We start from the raw sequence: 19,744 nt of genomic DNA, 5'->3' as shown, positions 1-19,744 counted from the left end.
GAGACCCCGTAAGGAGTGTCACCATGGCATTCTGCACCCGCTGGAACTTCTGGGTCAGCTTCAAGGGCAGCCCCATATAAAGTGAGTTACAATAATCAAGCCTGGAGGTGACCATTGCATGGATCGCAGTGGCAAGGTCAGGGCAAAAGAGGTAAGGCACCAACTGCTTAGCTTGGCAGAGATGAAAAAATGCCGCCTTTGTTGTAGCTGTAACCTGCACCTCCATAGAAAGGGAGGCATCGAAGATTACACCCAAACTCTTGACGGAAGGCGCTGGCACTAATTGCGCCCCCGCAAGGGATGGGAGTTGGTCCCCCCAACCCCATATCATTCCAAACCAGCCAAAGGACCTCTGTCTTCAAAGGATTTAACTTCAACCAGCTCCCACGTAGCTATCCAACCACAGCTTCCAAACATCTAATCAGTGTGTCTGGGGCTGAGCCGGGATGGCCTTCCATCAACAGATAGAGCTGGGTGTCATCAGTATACTGATGGCAACCCAAACCAAAATTCCGGACAAGCTGGGCGAGGGAGCACATAAAGATGTTGAAAAGCATTGGGAAGAGAATTGCACGCTGCATTTGAATGTTAAAATGATGTGGGATGTGAAGGTAACATGGCATTTGGGACATGGTTAAAAGAGGTATGAAAAAAGAATTTTAAAAAAGAGAAGGGGGGTATGACTAGAATAATATTATGTCAAAGTATATAAAGTGAAATAAAGGACCAAGATAAGGGAAATTAGTGACATAATAAGTGGGAATCTATAATTATAAACAAGGTTTGAAAGAGGGTTAGAATTTGCTGAATTTGACGGAATAAAGAGGAATACAAAAAAGGGAGATGTGAGGAGGTCAGGAAAGAGGGATATAGAACCTTGAAATTTAAAAGTGGATCCTTTTTCTTTTTCTTTTCTTTATTAAGTGTGTACTTTCTGTTTTCTGTTTTGATATATGTGTTTGTTTGATTTCTATCTTTTGTAAAACTCCAATAAACATTTATTTAAAAAAAGAGAGAGAATTGCACGCTGCAGTGCTACACACACCAAGGAGTAGTGCGACAACAGCCCCCCCCCCGTGCCACCCTCAGTCCCTAACCAGAGAGGAATGAGCGCAGCCATTGAAGGTCTGTGCCCCAAATCCCCATGTCGGTGAGGGGGTGGTCTAGAAGTTCATGGTTGACTATGTCAAAGGCTGCTGACATATCTTAAAGAATCAACAGCCCCGACCCGCCTCAATCCAGCTGCCTACAGAAGTCATCTGTTAGGGCGGCCAGAGCCGTCTTGGTCCAATGACCAGAGCAAAAACCGGACTGGAATGGATCCAAAGCCGATTTTTCATCCAGAAATCCGCCAAGCTGTTCAGCAACTGGTCTCTCAACCATCTTACCCAGGAACAAAAGATTCAAAACTAGGTGGTAATTGGATAGATCTAAAGGATCTAATGATGTTTTATTTAAGAGCAAACACACCACTGCCTTCTTCAATTCCCCAGGGAATGTCCCAGAGCCCAGGGACAAATTGATGATCTCACCCGGGAGGCCCGCACCTCGTCTGGACATGCTCTAATCAGCCAGGACAGACACGGGTCAACAGGTGGTGGGCTTTCTGGCACAGAGTTTGTCCACCTCGGCTGGGAGTATCCGGTTGAAGTGGTCCAATAGTGGACCCGAGGACACTCAAGGAGCCTCCAGTTCCATTATTGTATCCAAATTGGCAGGGAGGTCACAGTGGAGCGTCAGGACTTTTTCCGCAAAAAAGCTTGCAAATGCCTAACAGCTATGCGCTTGATTCATATTTAAATTGGACATTAGAGACCTAATTATACTAAAAAGTTGCGCCGAGCGAGAGCTAGCGGGTGCAATGGAGGCTGAGAAGTAGGACTTCTTAGCAGCCTTCACTGCCATCTCATAGGTTTTCATAAACGCCCTATAAGATGTTCTTGAGGCTCAGTTGCGGGCATCCTGCCATACTCGCTCTAGCCATCTGAGGTCCCGCTTCATTTTCCAAGCTCCTCGATAAACCAGGGGGGCCAGTTTCTGCGGGGTCACAGAAGGCGCCTAGATGCGATCTCATTGATGGCCGCCAAGAGCCGGGTATTCCAAACCTCAACAAGCTCAGTCAATGAGTTGCCAGGGGGAGCAGGATCCCACAGGGCCTGATGGAATCTATCAGGATCCACCAGCCTCTGCAGGCGAGCCCAAATAGGATCGCCACCTAAGCAGGGTAGGAGCGGGAAGTCAATCCTGGCTTTCAGAGCATAGTGATCAGACCATGGCAGCTCCATAGTGGGGGATGTGATCACATCTACGCCTGCGCCGAAGATCAGGCCCAGCGTGTGACCTGCTTTATATGTGGGGCCCGAAACAAATGGAGAGAGCCCTAGTGTCGCCGTGGAAGACACCAGATCCAGAGCCTGTAAGGAAGGGGCGGCATCCGCATGTACGTTGAAGTCCCCCAATACAACAGACTGGGGAACTCCAAGGCCCAGGCGGTCACCACCTCTAGCAGGTCTGACAGGGTGGCTGCTGGTACACTAGATGGCCAGTACATCAGCAAGACAGCCAAGTTCTCCTCAGAACCCTACACCAGGCTAACACATTCAGTGCCGGGGATCAACGACAATGATAGAGGCCTGAAAGAACAATCTTCCCGGATTAACAATACCAATCCACCCCACCCCCCGACCCACAGTCCGCAACTGGTGGACAGAGAAACCTGGGGGCGCCATCTCTCGTAAGGTAACTGTTTCTCCTTTGCGCACCCAGGTCTCCATTACACAAGCCAGGTCAACCCCCTGCGAGGTAAAGAAATCTCAATGGTGGCGGTTTTGTTGCCTATAGACCTGGCATTGCACACCACCAGTGATGGAAGCGGGTGATCCTTGCTCACCCTACCTTCGTCCCTGGGGATGGGGTGCAGGTAGAAAGGGGTACAAGCATATCCATATCTCATACCCCTTCGCCTACAAGATCTGCCCCCACCGCCATACCTCCCTTGCCCTTCCACAGTAGTAATTCCAAGCCCCATTATTGCCTCCTTTGATAGCATTGGTGTTATTATTAGAGCCTTATAAGCTGTGGTGGTGAGTATGGGGCCCACCCCCAGGCCCAAGGTGGAGAATGGGCTTCAAGGGGGAGCGGTCCTCCCTAATACTCACAGGCAGAGCAGCAGCAGCTCAAATCTTTCTTCAACCTATCTATTTTGGGAATTTAATTTTGCTTGTTACTTTGTCTCTATGATGGTGATTCGCCAATATAGAGCAAAAAGAAAGCAGAGACACTGGAAAGAAGAAAAAGCAACTCAGTACCCAGGTTCTAGATATCCCCCAATTTAATCTCTGCTGGTTGTCAAAAGGAAGAGCCTATGGAAACATTTTAAAGCATTCTGTCTATAGATAAAAAATAAAAACATGAAAAAGGTATGGCAAAGAGATGTAAAGCCTGCTGGTAAGGAAGGAACACCAGTGTAAATAATAATCTATTTATTTCCTCGTATTCTGGTTTCACTTAAGGTCACAGCTGTGCTGGGGATAGTAGTAGCCGTCTTAATGATCTGATACCCTCTCAATGGATGTCCAAAAAAACGCACCCAAATTCAAGTAATTAGAATATCTGTAAGGTTCAGGAAAATATTCTGAGGTTGACTGATTATGTGTTTGACCTCAAAGCACTGCTGGAAGACCACAGGGCAAGGGGCATTGCTGAAAGCACCAAACAATGAAGTCACCAGGCTTTGACCTGTGCCATGATATCCCCTTCCTGTACCATGTACATGATAGGAAGGTGATGAAGCTTCAGACTCTGCTGCAGGAAGCCCAGGTGGGTGGGTGGGTGGGCAGCCAGACAGGACAATCTAACAGACAAACCCATCTACTTCCCCTGTAACAAAAAGGGTAAACTGGGTTACAGATAAGAGCAAACAAAAAGATTGGGAGCTGAAGCAATTTCCTGAGAAGTAGAGCCTACCTACTATGAGCTTTTTGTGCAGCAAAGGTGAGCTGAGGGGGTGGGATAAGGGAAATGATAATTTATAGTTAGATATGATGTGGAGCAAGTGGGTGGCTGGAGACATTTTTACTCCAAGTTTACTCCAAGGCAGTTCTAGATTTTAGAGCCACCTGTCATTCTTTAGATGACAGGAACACTTCCAAGAGAACTGCACCAAGCTAACCTCACTTAGAGGCCCATGAAGCAACACAGTGCAAGAGGGCATGCCTATATTGCATAGCTCCAGTGTTCGAAATTCCCTGAATGCCAGGGGCATTTCGCACCCGACAACCATCCAATCATGACTTAGTTGAGATTTCTCATACCCTGACTGGCGCCTGAGTTTTCCAACATCTAGCTGGCTGGGACTTCTCTCTGGAACAAATCAGTTTTCCTCTCTCCCACCCCCAGAGAGGATGAACATGTCCAAGCACAGGGCATGAAGGGGCCACCACTATCAGAGGGATGGAGACTGAGAAAGAATGAGACAGAGAAGTAGCAGGCAAGTGGCATTTGTGGGGAGGGGGAGAGCTGTTTCCAGCCCTGATCTGGCGCCTGCTTTTTTCTCAGAAGACCCAAGTTCAATGGGGCTTCCCCCAAGTAAAACATGCATGGATTGGGGACCTGAATGGCTAAAACCATTTGTGTGTGTAATTGTTAAGGCTAGGGTGAAAGGACACGTCACTGTTTTGTTATAAATGTAGTAATTTTTTAAAAAGTATTTTCCCACCAAAAAGTGTGAAGACAACAACTTTTGTCCTCTCCATTGTGTCTTTACCCTGTCATCCAAGGACAGAAGGTGGGGGGGGGACCATGTTTGGGAAATGTGCCACCACACTTGGTGAAAAGATAAAGAGAATATATTCCAGGGTTTTACTTCTTCGAAATCCCCTCACAAATCCATTCTTTTATATCTCTATTCTCCCTCCCAATTCTCCCATTTTTTTTCTTTTAGGATTTGTTTAGTCATTTAGTCATGTCCCAATCTTCGTGACCCCATGGATCTTTTAGGATACATACATGTATTAAGAGTGCAATGGATATAGCAGGGAAAAAATATTAATCTCACCACTCTCCCCTATTTCTGCAGGTGTGGTGACTATTTTCATAATTCATATTGGCGAAGGAGAGGAACCAGCACTTTATTAAAATTAGTGCCAGTAGACTCCTTTAGACTCCTCCCCCTCAACCTCTTTCCCCAACGAACACAAATTATTTCACAAGCAATTGACCTAAATCCATTTACTTTTACAAGTATTATTATTAAATGAGTGGTTTGCATAATTAGGTTATCCAGAAATGCTAAGGAGAACAAGAATCTCCTACTTCTTTCCAAGATGGATTTTAGGGCGAGTAGAGAACAAAAGGAGATAAAGAGGGGGAGAAGAAATCCAGTTAATAAAAACAACAAAAGTCTTTCCAGAAGGCACTTTGTAGATTTTGTGCCAAGCAGAACTGATTTGTCCAGTTGAGAGATGGTGAAAGGGAATGTTTAAAAAATATATATAGTATTGTACAGTGGTATCTCGGGTTAAGTACTTAATTCGTTCCAGAGGTCTGTTCTTAACCTGAAACTGTTCTTAACCTGAAGCACCACTTTAGCTAATGGGGCCTCCTGCTGCTGCCGTGCCACTGGAGCACGATTTCTGTTCTCATCCTGAAGCAAAGTTCTTAACCTGAAGCACTATTTCTGGGTTAGCAGAGTCTGCAACCTGAAGCGTATGTAACCTGAAGCGTATGTAACCCGAGGTACCACTGTATATGGATATATGGTGCGGCTTTTGGGAAGTGAAGCAGAACAAAACAGTCACCAGTTCTTCCTTGATTTAGGATGAGCCGATTTATTGAAATCAACTGTTTCTCTTCTTGGGGGCAGGGAGTGGGCGGAGGAGGGAGGAGGAGGAGGAGGAAAAAAGAAGAAGAAACCACATTTCTCAAGGCTCTGTATGCAGGCAACTCCCCATTTATGTGCATTCAAGGCATGCACAACTGCACGTGTGAATCACTGCAAAACTGGAAGCGGCATAAAAAGGGGCAAAAATGGCCCTAAGAGAGTATGACAAAGGCAAAAATGGTGCAAAAATAGCATCTAGCATTGCCAGGAGCCTTGGCAAGTGCAATACAGGCGCCTCTGCACCTATCTTTGAGACCTGTGGAGAGTTGGAAGTTTGAACTAAGAGGTTTGGAGGGAGCAACTGTGGTGGAGTTTGGGTTTTTTAAAGGGTTTCCAGAGGTTCAGAGTGTGTTTGCAGGATTTTTCAATGGTGCTCCCAATATGCGCAATTTCTCTAAAACGCATGATGCCTCGGAACATAACCCCAGTTTAAATGGGGAGGTGCCTGTACTTAAGCTCTCTCCCAGTTTTCTCTAAGCTTAATTTAAAATGGAAGGGGTTCGGGGAAGAGAAACCTTGGCAAGCAAAGGCGATCAAGGTTTTCTGTAAGGCAGAGAATTTTTTTAAATTTGTTCCACTTGTGTTTGGTATGTTAGCATGCGGGGATGACGGGGTTTTGAGACACGCGAAACGGCTAAGCCTTTTCTTTGGGGGAGTGAAGCAGCATGGGGGGGATATACAGTGGTACCTCAGGTTACAGACGCTTCGGGTTACAGACTCTGCTAACCCAGAAATAGTACCTCGGGTTAAGAACTTTGCTTCAGGATGAGAACAGAAATCGCGCAGCGGCGGCGCAGCAGCAACGGGAGGCCCCATTAGCTAAAGTGGTGCTTCAGGTTAAGAAGGGACCTCCAGAACGAATTAAGTTCTTAACCCGAGGTACCACTGTAGTAGAAACTCAGGTATATAAACTAATCGCCCAATGGCACCTTGAGTTACGGGCACCACAACAGAATGTCTAGGTGCCATTTTATTTTTGCAATGAAACATTATTACAATCATACCTTGGTTCTCAAATGCATTGCGGCTCAAACGTTTTGGTTCCTGAACGCCGCAAACCCAGAAGTAAGTGTTCCGGTTTGTGAACTTTCTTTGGAAGCCAAACGTCTGATGTGGCTTCCAACTGAGTGCAGGAATCTCCTGCAGCCTTTATTGCATTAGCATATAGCCATAGCAAGATACGACAAAAATGCTAGAGAGAAGCAACCTGATAAAACAGAATTCAAATGATATTACTGGCATTGTGACATTTAAAATTACCCTAAAACAATAATATAAAAAATTTAGTTGCCAGCGCCGGGAATCTAAAATGCAGATGTATATAAAACATATAATGGCCCCAAAATAGGCTCGGCACATTTGGTTAAAAAGGTAATACAAAGAATTAAAACAGGTCCAGGTCTGGGACACACTACCCAGTCAGTGTAGCCCTAAGTTTCAAAGCCTGCACTATAAAGATTGCCACCCCACGTGAAATTTGGGGATCTCCTGCAGCCAATCAGAAGCCGTGCTTTGATTTTCTAACATTTTTGAAGTCGAACAGACTTCTGGAATGGATTCCATTTGAGAACCAAGGTACGACTGTACTATTATTATTATTAATTTCATTTATATACCGCCTTATATTTCAAAGAAAAATATCAAAGTAATTTACATCACATTCAAACATCTAACAATCAAGAATAAAACAAATTCAAGCTTCAAGAAAAATATTTCAGATCATTCTCTAAGTAGTATTTTCTTTCCCCATATTGATTTACCTACTTAATTTATATAGCTGCCCCATAGAAGTACTCTAGGAAGCTCACTGGGTGATCCAGGGCCAGTCACAGCCTCTTAACCAACTTCACAAAGTGGTTGTAGGGATTAACTGAGGAGGAGGCTGAACTGTGTACTCCTTGGAGAAAAAGATAGGATATAAATGCAGTAAATAAGCTCTTCTGCTTACCTGCATAGGAAGCCTGGGGCCAGCCAGAGATATCAGTCACCACGCAGAGATCTCCACATGGTCGGAACTGGACCCGCACCAGTTGTTGGTCCAATTGAGGATTTCTTACACTGTAGAATAGTCATCTAGGCCTCTCTTCAAACTATTACAGTGGTACCTCGGGTTACATACGCTTCAGGTTACATACGCTTCAGGTTACAGACTCCGCTAACCCAAAAATAGTGCTTCAGGTTAAGAACTTTGCTTCAGGATGAGAACAGAAATCGTGCTCCAGCGGCGCGGCAGCAGCAGGAGGCCCCATTAGCTAAAGTGGTGCTTCAAGTTAAGAACAGTTTCAGGTTAAGTACGGACCTCTGGAACGAATTAAGTACTTAACCCGAGGTACCACTGTATATAACTCCTTCTAAACAATATGTATTTTTGGGCTCTCTAACAGCCGGAAGATAGGGCAGGATGCAAACTTACAAATAAATAATTAAGTTGGTTTCTTTACAGGAATAGTATTCTTTTGTTTTACCATGTTTCTACCAAAGTCCATTAAAAATTGAAGATACTAATAACACACAAGAAGATTACTGCACTCTTCTTCAAAACATTGACCATACATGTTATAAGAACTATGTAATTTCCATTATTAGCAATTATGAAATTCAAGACCTTGTGGGAACAGATTCCTAATGAAAACTTGCAGGCAAAGATTTATTTCTAATGTATGGTAGGACTTCAGCTTCCCTTACCTTTGCACCTGCTGGCCCTATCATCTCAGTTCAGTTCGTTTTCCACTTGTTTATGTGAGCTACATCCCATCCCAAACCAGCAATCAACTTCCAAGTGTGCCTTGTTTGACTCCTTTTCTTTCTTTCCAAGGCTTGTCTACCATTCTTTTTCCACACAGTACAGCAACTTTACCAAAGAAACACATTTGTGTCTGCCACAAACCCCTATAACAGCTCAGTCTATTTCCAGACCCTTCAACACCATCACAAAAACCCCTGGTGGATTACAACCAGGGTGTATTTGATTTAAATCAAATCAATTTAAATCACGAATTAAATCACTACAGTGGTACCTTGAGATGCGAACGGGATCCGTTCTGGACCCCATTCTCATCCTGAATGGAACGTAAGACGCGATGGCGCGTCTGCGCATGTCGCGTTTTGCCACTTCTGCGCATGCATGTGATGTCATTTTGAGTGTCTGCGCATGCGCGAGCGGCCAAACCCAGAAGTAACATGCTCCGTTACTTCCAGGTTGCCACTGAGTACAACCCAAAAGCGCTCAACCTGAAGCACATTCAACCCGAGGTATGACTGTAGTTAGTAAGACTTGATTTAAATCACTGGTCAGTAAGACTTGATTTAAATCATATTTTTTTACAGAAAGACTCATTCTTGCTGGTATAATCTTAATATTTACAACCATATGAAGGTTTCATTTTTGGAAGAATAAATTTTCAGAGTAGGTTTTAGAGATAACAAAAATGTTTATACTATTAGAAATACACAGATAATTATGAAATTATTGTGAGGTTTAATAAGTTAACTGTTTGTATTTGGACAACTTTTCTGCTGTACTTTATTGGAAGAAGAAAAAGAATCATTTCCTTAATAACAATTTAAACCATTTATTTAATTAAAGCAATAACATTATAGCATATGTATCCATGTTTGTTAACTGATGTGGTTAAACATTTTTTAATTAAAAAAATTTTAATTAAATGTGTGTGAGTTTTAGCACACATGAAAAACTTAAAACAAATCCATATTTCCTGATGAAAAGCCTTTGGACTATAATGTAACTTATATAGAAAACTATCTTTAGAAAGATTTTTTCTCCAGAAGCATTTTATTTTAAAAATCTGATTTAAATAAAAAAAATCCTTTTTAAAAAATCATTGATTACATGATTACAATATAGATAAGGGTGGTCCAACATGCAAACCACAGTTTTTAGCGGCCCTCCATCTCCCCACCCTCTAACTCCACCCAGGGCAGCATGAGCAAGGCCGGTGGAGAGCGTGTGCCACAGCCAAAGGCGCAAGCTACTGCTGCTGTTCCTCCACCACTGCTAGAGATTGTTGGAGCCGCCATGCTGTGCTCTTGGGCCAGCTTGGAGCCTGGCAGCATCCCTAGGCTGCCAGGGCTCCAGAGTAACACAACTTCCCAGGGAGCAGGTGATTTGAGTGCAGACAGTTCCAGGACACTAGGAACTGCTGCAGTGGGAGCCATCCTCACTTGGAGTTCGTCTTGGCTGGGCTGCAGAGATATAAGCCACCTAGCACCCCCAGGGCTGGGCTTCAGACGGCCAGGGCTCATTGAGCTGGGTGCTTTGGGTGGTCCCTTTGGATGCACAGCCGTCTCTGAAAGGTTTGTGGGGAGCCTGCGGGGGGGGGGGGGAATCCTGGGGCACCAGATACCATGGGCTGCCTCCCTCCCTGTACCAGATTTGATCTTCCAACTTTGGCGCCCAGTTGGTGGTTTGGGGCAGGCATGGCAGCCTCTGGCCCAGGGACTTTGGGGGAGTGTACACCCCCAAAACCCTTCACCAATGGCAGGCAGGCAAGATGGTGCAAGCTTACCGCCTAGGCACTGAGGTTGCCATGCCTCTATCTTAGCAGCAGGCACCACCACCACTGCTGACCCTTCTTCTGGAATTCTTTGTCAGGCAGACTGCTGTAGTTTTCAGGGGGAGTATTTTATAGCTAGGCTGCAAAATCATGAAGTGGGAGAGAATGGAATTTTGGTACAGATAAGAAGTGCAAGTGTAGGTGTGTGAACATGTTTCAATACAGAAGAACTCAGTTTCTTTCTTTTTTTTACAATGCAGATAAGTCTGAGCTTTAGGATTCACCAATCGGTGTGGAAGAGAAAAGAAATTATATATTTATACAGTGGTACCTCGGGTTAAGTACTTAATTCGTTCCGGAGGTCCGTACTTAACCTGAAACTATTCTTAACCTGAAGCACCACTTTAGCTAATGGGGCCTCCTGCTGCTGCCACGCTGCTGGAGCACGATTTCTGTTCTCATTCTGAAGCAAAGTTCTTAACCTGAAGCACTATTTCTGGGTTAGCGGAGTCTGTAACCTGAAGCGTATGTAACCCGAGGTACCATTGTATACTCTCTCTCAACTGTGAATACTATAATTTACGATAGGGAATTCTAATTCCATGTGCAGCCAACTTGTAATGGTCACATTGTGAAATACTTAGCACTACACACAAGCCACAAAAACTACATCACACACTTTGTACATATGAAGCATTGCACATATTTACACTCTGAATAATTTGTTGTTGAACAAGAATTTACATACCAGCCATCTATCATCAATTGTGATACAACAGAAAGAAGCCTACAAAGAACTATACTGCAAGTTAAGAGGCAATGGAAATAAGAGTTCCAAAGAAAGTAACTAGACATGACGTAATTCACACAATTAGCAATTATGTTAACCATTTTTCCCAGAGTAAATAGCCATGCAGTAGGTGGGAGATCCAATTCAGGTCTGCAGCAGGGTACCCCACCCTCCACCAGGGTCCAGATCCAGATCCGCCCTCCTTGCCTCCCCATTACTCTAGAAATAAGCTGGAAAAAGAAGGAGAGGTTACTCTCTTAGTAAGCTGTTGCTTCTTTGGTTTGTTGCTTGCATTTACTGTATTGTTTCATTTTATTATTTCATGTTATTATGCTTACTATAATAGTCATCTTACTATTCTGCTGGGGACATAAAGTTTATATACAATGTGTGAAATATTTACTTACATAATTTGCAAATAAAAAAAATTTAGAAACCAATGTTTTACAATACAGTATAAACAAAGCACAAGCACTAGTTCAAAACAAGCACACAGGTAAGATAACCAATAGTCAACCTAGCACGTACATGTGATGAATCATCAGCATTTTAAAGAGCAATGTACATTTATTCACATATCCATTTCAGATCCCATTTCCAAGCAACCTCTTAATAACTTATTCAAAATGTTTCCATGACATAGATAATGTGCTCTACTATGAATTATTATGCTCGGAAGGGAAAATAGCATCTCTCATATGAACCAATATATGAACCAATATATCACATTAGCTAAAAAACAGGGCAACAAATCTGGTATGCTTTCCATGCAAACAATTGGTCGCAGAACACACTTGTGGTGGTTAATAATTGCTATTATGTATAGGTGTGTTTTTGTGTGTGAGTACTCTCTCTCTACTGCACATGTAGGTAACTATGATTTCTTCCAACTTTTGCACAATGGCACTTACCACCAGGTAGGCAACATGGAACTACAGCCCCACCCTCTCTGTTACCCTTCCAAAGATGCCAGGACTGCAATCTGTGACTCCTCCAGATGTTGTTCAGCTGCAACTTCCAGCATCCCTGAGTACTGACCACGTTTTGAGGAACGTCTGTAACTCAGTCGTAAGGCAGTTGCCTTACATAGAGAAAGCCCGAGGGTTCAACGCCGCCCAAGCCGCTCCAGGTACAACTGGGCAAGATTCTTGCCCAAAACAATGGGCAGCTGCTGCCAATCCACACAGAGGCAACACTGGGCTAGACGACCCTCCCCACAACTCAGTACAAAGCAGTTCCCTAAGCATGGACGTGGTCTGTAGCTGGGTGGCAGAACAAAAGTGCCCAAATTCAACCCTCGACATCTTACCCTAATCTGAAGCTCCGGAGGGCTACTGGTGCAGTCAACGTTGCGCTACCGTGCACCGGTAGCACAGCACGAGGCGGCTTCCTAGCATAGCTGTCAACTTTTCCCTTTTCTTGCGAGGAATCCTATTCGGAATAAGGGAACTTCCCCTTAAAAAAGGGGAAACGTCGACAGCTATGCTTCCTAGGCGATACCCCTATTTAAAAGGGCGCCGCAAGGTCTCTGGGAAAACGTGTGCAGAGGCCGCCGATCAACATCAACCATGCCGCCGGCCCCCCGACGACCGAGGCCTGGTTCCGGCAAAAGACAGGCCGCTCAGGAGCCCTATGAGCAGCGCGCGCGGTTGGGTGGGCGTGGAAGGGGACCCGCAACTCTGATCAGTGACCGGCAAAAGGGGGGTGGCAGGGAAGGGAGGGGACGGGTGGCAAGATCTGCGCAGGGAGCCCCGCCCCTTTCCTCTGCAGTGGCCCCGCCCCCTCGCCCGCCAGGGGAAGAAAACGGCCTCTCAGGAGGGGGCGCAGTGGAGGGGGGAGGGGGGACGTTCGCCTCACACTGGGCATGCGCAGGCGGGAAGGGAGACACCCGGCCCTCCCCAACCTCCCTCCCCCACCCTGAGCTGCCGCTGATAAAATGACCTCGAAGAAATGGCGGGAGGAGCCGGCGGGAGGGGGGTGTTGTCTAATCTGTCCTCCGCGCCCTCTCGGCAGGCCACGCGCGTGAGGCAGAGAGGGCGATCGCCCCTCAGCTCCGGCTCCTCCCCCACCCCCCCACGCCTTCCCATTCCTCACCGCCCGCCATGGCCGGGAGAGTAGCGAGGCGCCGCCGCGTACCTCACGGGCTCCGCAGTCATCTCTCCCCAGCTCCTGTCACTTTCGTTCAGGCCTGTGGGAGGCGAGCTTCAAGCCCTGGTGGGAAACAAAGCAACTGGCGCGGCCATCCCCATCGCTGCTGTCGCCATCTTGTCGGCGAGTGTGAGACCAGCCTCCTGCCGCCTTCCCTCGCCCACTCCGGTGCGCCTGATAGGTTCCCGGAGGCCCGCTTCTTTTTTTTTCATTGGACGAGACAGAGCTCAGTCTGTTGCTAGGGTCGTTTACGTCATCCCGGCATCGTCGCCACTCCGGATTGGCCCCAGCAGGAGCTGCCGTCATTCAAACCTGCGCATGACGTCATGGCGCGGGACGTTAGGCTGCCTCGCTCGCGCTCTGCGCTTGTGTAGCTTCAGCTCTCCCGCGTTGTCGGAGAAGGATGAGTTGAGCTTTTGACTCTGTGGCCGCACTGTCACCTGCTCTTTCCTTATCCCAAGTGAAGGTCAGCCGATTCATTTTGACCTCGCCAGAAACTTGCTTTCCTACAATACGTAGGGCCGTGGTTGTTGCCTTTTTGCAATTTTCCTTTATTGTACCGTTTAATATTCTGTGCAATAACATTAAGAAAAATAAAAACAGTCGAACACTGCCCATAACTACCCTATAGTGGCTGTTTTGTGAGAGATAATCCAGCTAGAGTTTTTTAGGTTTTTCAGATCTCATTTTTGTTTTTTGCAGAAACTGTTTCCCTACAACATGTAGCTACAGTTGCTTCTGTGTGTTCGGAATTTTCATTTATTCATTCTATAATTGTACAATAAATTTTAGAGAGGAAATAAAAGTCCAGCACTGTCCATGACTACCCCATAGTGGCTCTTCTGTATGAGAGATAATCCAGAATTACAGGTATTAAACATATCATTTTTTCGCATATAAGATATTATTTTAACTGAGGGTAGGTAAGGATTTTTCATTGCTGAGTACAGTATATAAAACTTATGCTAATGGATTCAGAATCAGGGTTTTCTGCTAAATATGTTTCTTTTCTTCGGCATTTATTTTATCCATTATTCATAAATATTTAACAAACAATGCTTCTCAAACCAAATTATCATACAATTGATGAAAACTTCAGTTTAAACAAAAATGAATTTAAATTTGGTGATTACAAATACAAGAAGAAACAGCAGGAAAACTATGGCCATTGCTTCTAACCAGTCAGCAATGATAGCACTGAAACCATTTTCCTTCAAAAGGGAAATGAAATTTTGTTTGTCAATAGTGTTGTGAGTTTTGGATGTTAGCCTCCATGATGCCTGAGACCCTTGTAATTTCTGGGGTCCTGGATCCAGCAAAGGTTAAAATATAAGGGATGGATTCCATTGTTTGTCAGGTAGTTTATTTGTGAGTTAATAGCTCTAAGTACTGTTGTTAGTATAACAAAAGAAGAGCAAATGGATGGGGCCCTTCCCTCACCTGGCTGGTAGACAAAAGCCTAAGTGCGTGACAGCTGAGAGCAGGGTAAAAGCAGAAGCTGGCTGTTTGAATCCAAGCCTGTGACAATAATAATAACAACAACAACAACAACAACAACAACACATTTTTATTTATGCCCCGCCCTCCCCAGCCAAGGCCGGGCTCAGGGCAGCTAACAACCAATAATAAAAACAAGTTGATTAAAATACAATTAAAAAAAAAAGATTAAAATACAACATTAAAACATTAGGATGCAGCCTCTTCACAGGAGGAGAAAGGAAAAAGAAAGAGGGGGAGGGAATCAAACTGATTCTAAGCCAAAGGCCAGATGGAACAACTATGTCTTACAGGCCCTGCGGAAAGAAATCATATCCCGCAGAGCCCTGGTCTCATGAGACAGAGCGTTCCACCAGGCCTCCATGGAAAGGGAGGTATCTAGGATTACACCCAAACTCTTAACAGAAGGCAATGGTACTAATTGGGCCCCTGCAAGAGAAAGGAGTTGGTCCCTCATCCCCATGCCATCCCAACCCAGCCAGAGGACCTCTGTCTTTGAAGGATTTAGTTTCAATCGGCTCCCACAAAACCATCCAGCCTCAGCTTCCAAACATCTGGTCAGTGTGTCCGGGATCGAGTCGGTATGGCCATCCATCAGCAGATAAAGCTGAGTGTCATCAGCATATTGGTGACAACCCAGCCCAAAGCTCCGGACAATCTGGGCAAGGGGGCGTATAAAGATGTTAAAAAGCATTGGGGAGAGGATTGCGCCCTCGGCACTCCACACACCAAGGAGTGGCGTGACGACATCTCCCTCCCTTGTGCCACCTTCTGTCCCCGACCAGAGATAAATGAGCACAGCCATTTACGGGCTATGCCCTGTATCCCCAATTGTCTGCGGAGATCATCTGTTAAGGCGACCAGAGCCGTCTCGGTCCCAAAACCAGGATGGAATCCTGACTGAAATGGATCTAGAGCCGATGTTTCCTCCAGAAACCTACCAAGCAGTTCAGCAACCGCTCTCTCAATTACCTTACCCAGATATGGGAGATTTGAAACTGGGCAGTAATTGGACAGATCTAAAGGATCTAGTGAAGTTTTCTTTACGAGTGGACATACCATTGCTTCCGTCAGCTCCCCTGGAATATCCAGGGGACTATGAGAAAAGCAAGACATTTTGGGTTAATAATGATATGAGCCCAACCCTTCCAATGTACAGTAGGCTCAGGTTGTACAGACACTGCAGTCTCCGCTCCCTCATTTCAAGGAGACCAAACCCTGGGAAGTTTCTGGAACCCCTGGAATTTTGTGCAACTCTGAGATTGGGGTGGTGTGCAACAATATGATCTGAAGGGGCAAGGAATGCCACATGCTTAGAACTCCTATGAAAGGACACTGCTCCTTACTTAAATTCTCTAATTAATGGAACCTAGGTCCTAAATTGAGATCCTGGTGGCGCTGTGGTCTAAACCACTGAGCCTAGGGCTTGCCGATCAGAAGGTCAGCGATTCGAATCCCCGCAACAGGGTGAGCTCCCGTTGCTCAGTCCCAGCTCCTGCCCACCTAGCAGTTCAAAAGCACGTCAAAGTACAAGTAGATAAATAGGTACCACTCCTGCGGGAAGGTTAAAAAAAGGTAAAAAAAAAGGCGTTTCTGTGCAGTGCTCGGGTTCGCCAGCAGCAGCTTAGTCATTCTGGCCACATGACCTGGAAGCTGTACGCCGGCTTCCTCAGCCAATGAAGCAAGATGAGCACCACAAACCCAGAGTCGTCCGCGACTGGACTTAACGGTCAGGGGTCCCTTTATCTAGGTCCTAAATTAAAATTAGCTGCAGGGGGGAAAAGTTAACCAAAACAGGGTTTCAAAAATACCAATTTTTAAAAAGAAATGTACAAGCTGAGCAGCTGTGACCAGAAAGACAACAGTGCCCACCCCAAAACTTAACCCAAACAAAATCAAAACCCTTGTCCCTAATTTTTACGACTTCTTAACCAAGCAGTGCATACTGGTATCAGTGAAAAGATATAGCAGAGGCCACAGCACTGCTGCCTATCATGGGTGGATGCAACAGGGAAGCAGGGGATTGGAAAAAGGGTGGCCAGAGGCCCCACAGAGAGACCTGTAAGGGCTGTATTTGGTCCCTGAGCCTCACATTTCCTATCCACACTCTAACTCAACAGCCTTAACAAACTACCATTCGCAAGGGATGCTATTTCCTACTATCATTCCAGGCAGCAAAGTGTCTTCGGCTTTTGTCACTGTTATGTACTGAGTTGAATAGGATCCAAACTGCAGCAGTCTGATTGGTCCTAGAACAATAGGATCCAAAAGGCAGCAGTCTGATTGGTCCTAGAACAATAGGATCCAAAAGGCAGCAGTCTGATTGGTCCTAGAACAATAGGATTCAGAATGCAGCAGTCTGATTGGTCCTAGAACAATGCAGCAGTATGATTGGTTGGCAGGAACCACCCAATCATGCTCCAGATAGAAGTGAATCCACAACCTGATTGACTTACAGTAGAATTCCGGAATTAGCCAATCATGTGCAGCCCATTGTGTAAATAATGTATATAAAGCAGATGCTTTGAGGGGACTTTCATTCATTCCTCCTCACCACTATGAGCTGAATAAAGAGCATGAAATCACTTTGCGACTCTGAGTATATTTCAGTCACTAAACTCTGACACTCTTCTTGCCAGGTAGTGCAAAATGGTGTTTGTGAAAAGATACAGCAGAGAGCATAGCACCACTGCCTTTCCTAGGTGGTGGATGCAACAGGGTGATAGGGTTACCACCATCAAGGCCACACTTGACGTCATAGTACAGAACGTGAAGTTACCTGGCACTTACTCTTCTCGGATAGGCTTATGTTTTTCAAGGTATTGTGGAAAAAGATCAGCTTGGCCCTATGCTTTCGCTCTTACCTGTTCTATTTTAAACCACTGAATAATCCTTCAGGAAGACTACCAGCCTCATTTTGTAGACAACAGCATGGTGCAGATAGCCTCACCAGATAAGGCTGTATGCATAAGCAACTGATGAATCTGAGCTATAGTGAGCCAGACTGCTGGTCCTTCTAGCTCAATATTGTCTACATTGACCGGCAGCAGCTCTCCAGGGTTTCAGCCAGTGCTCACCTGGTGCTGCCTGGAGATCCAGTGATTAAGCCTGGGACTGTCTACATGCAAAGCAAATGCTCTGCCACTGAGCTATGGCTCCTTGCAATTAGTTCAGGTGTGGCGGAGGATGAAAAACAGAATATGAAAAATAATAAATAAATAAATAACTTTTGTCCAAAATGTACAATTTGTTGTTAGACTGGTAAACAAAAGACAAGGTTGTTAAAGTCTCAATGACACACTGGGCAATAGATATAGGTCATAATATAGATTTTAACCTCTGGGGGAAAACTCTGGAAAAGTGATTTGAAGTTCACAGCATGTTAATTCTTTGAAGGAGAACTACTTGAAAATGATTTACATATGGTATTTAACTCCAAGTAGGCTTGCTAAGATGTATAAGACTGAATCAGATAAGTGCCAGAGATGCAAAGAGGTTGAGGGAATGTTTTTTCATATGTGGTGGACTTGTAAAAGGGTGAAAGAGTATTGGGAAATGATCCATAATGAATTGAAAAAAATGTTTAAAAGTCATTTCTCTCCCCCAAAAACAGAGTTCTTTCTGTTGGGGATAATCCAGACTGACATTCCCAGCTGTCAAAACAGGTTATTTATGTATGCTACTACTGCGGGCCATGTTTTGTTAGCCCACAAATGGAAAAGGAGCAAGGTCCCAACCAAAGAAGAACAGCAACTCAAGTTGACATAATATGTGCAGCTTGCAGACTTAACATATAAAATAAGAGAACAAGAAGAACATAGGTTTAGAGAAGATTGTGAAATGTTTATTTAATATATGGGAAATAACTGTACAGCTGAAAACGCTAGCAGCATTAAGATAAATTCAACAGTGTAAATAAGTTTTGATGGATGCAATAATGGAATACTGAATAGTATAGTCTTTGTAAAATATGCAGGCATTTATGATATGTAAAATGAACCATGGAAAGAGAATAAGAGAAGTCACTGGTATTTTGATGTAAAAATGAGTACTTTAAATTGTAAAACACAAAATTAAAATTGATTGATTGGTTGGTTGGTTGGTTGGTTGATTGATTAGATCTTGTACCTCTTTCCAAAACAGAAGATAGTCTTGTGTCACTTTAAAAGACAAGCACATTTTTATGCCAGAAATATTTGTGCCATAATTCAGGTCTTTAAGGAGCTGCAAGACTTTTGTTTTTGCTGCTTGAGACTATCGTGCTTAGCTCCTGGGAACTGAAACTAGATTGAAACATCTCAAATACTGGCAAAGAACAATTGTTAAGTGTTGAGTGTGTGAGGGGCAGTGGTTGGAAGAGTGTTGGACTAGAACTGGGGAGTCCAAGATTCTAATTTCTACTCAGCCACATAACTCACTGGATGACCTTGGGAGAGTCGCCATGACAACCTAACCTGCCTCACAGGTTTCTTATGAGGATGAAATTGGGAAATTATGTCACTTTGTGGGAAAGGGGTAATATATACGTATATATAAATATTATACCCTATTATGGTTAACATTTGTCACAATCTTGCAGATTGCAATTCTATGCTCCCAGAGCTAGGGATAAGCCCAGTGAAACACAACAGAACTAACATATTCACTGAGGGAGTAAGTTGTGTGAGACGGAGAGGAGGTATGATAGCCATCTTCAAATATCTGAAGGGCTGTCCCATGGAAGATGAAGCGAGCTTGTTTCCTCCTGCTCTGGAGGGTAGGACCCAAACCAGTGGATTTAAATGACAACACCATTTCCCACATGCCTTCAGTTGGTGGGCTTCATGGGCCCTAGGAAATGCAAACCAGATTTTGCAAGCATGAACTCCTTCTGTGACTGTGCTATCATATAAAAACCAGTGTGTACTTAGTTTG

At 44.7% G+C, this 19,744-nt stretch overlaps 1 protein-coding gene across 6 annotated transcripts in view; it reads right to left on the bottom strand.

Moving 5' to 3' along the window:
* Positions 1 to 13,505, bottom strand: part of ATRX (ATRX chromatin remodeler) — a 98,192-nt gene extending 84,687 nt beyond the window's left edge. For 2 of the 6 annotated variants that reach the window (XM_053374466.1, XM_053374469.1), the window contains exon 1: positions 13,322 to 13,504. In XM_053374466.1, the coding sequence (XP_053230441.1) occupies positions 13,322 to 13,341 (20 nt within the window). In that variant the 5' untranslated portion in view covers positions 13,342 to 13,504. Of the gene's footprint in view, positions 1 to 13,279 lie in introns of all 6 variants that reach the window. The other 4 variants (XM_053374468.1, XM_053374465.1, XM_053374472.1 and 1 more) reach the window with 4 other exon arrangements.
* Positions 13,506 to 19,744: the final 6,239 nt, after the last annotated feature.

The sequence above is a fragment of the Podarcis raffonei genome, chromosome Z (genome assembly GCF_027172205.1).
Source record: "Podarcis raffonei isolate rPodRaf1 chromosome Z, rPodRaf1.pri, whole genome shotgun sequence".
NCBI lineage: Eukaryota > Metazoa > Chordata > Lepidosauria > Squamata > Lacertidae > Podarcis > Podarcis raffonei.
This window is presented reverse-complemented; position numbering and strand designations above follow the sequence as displayed.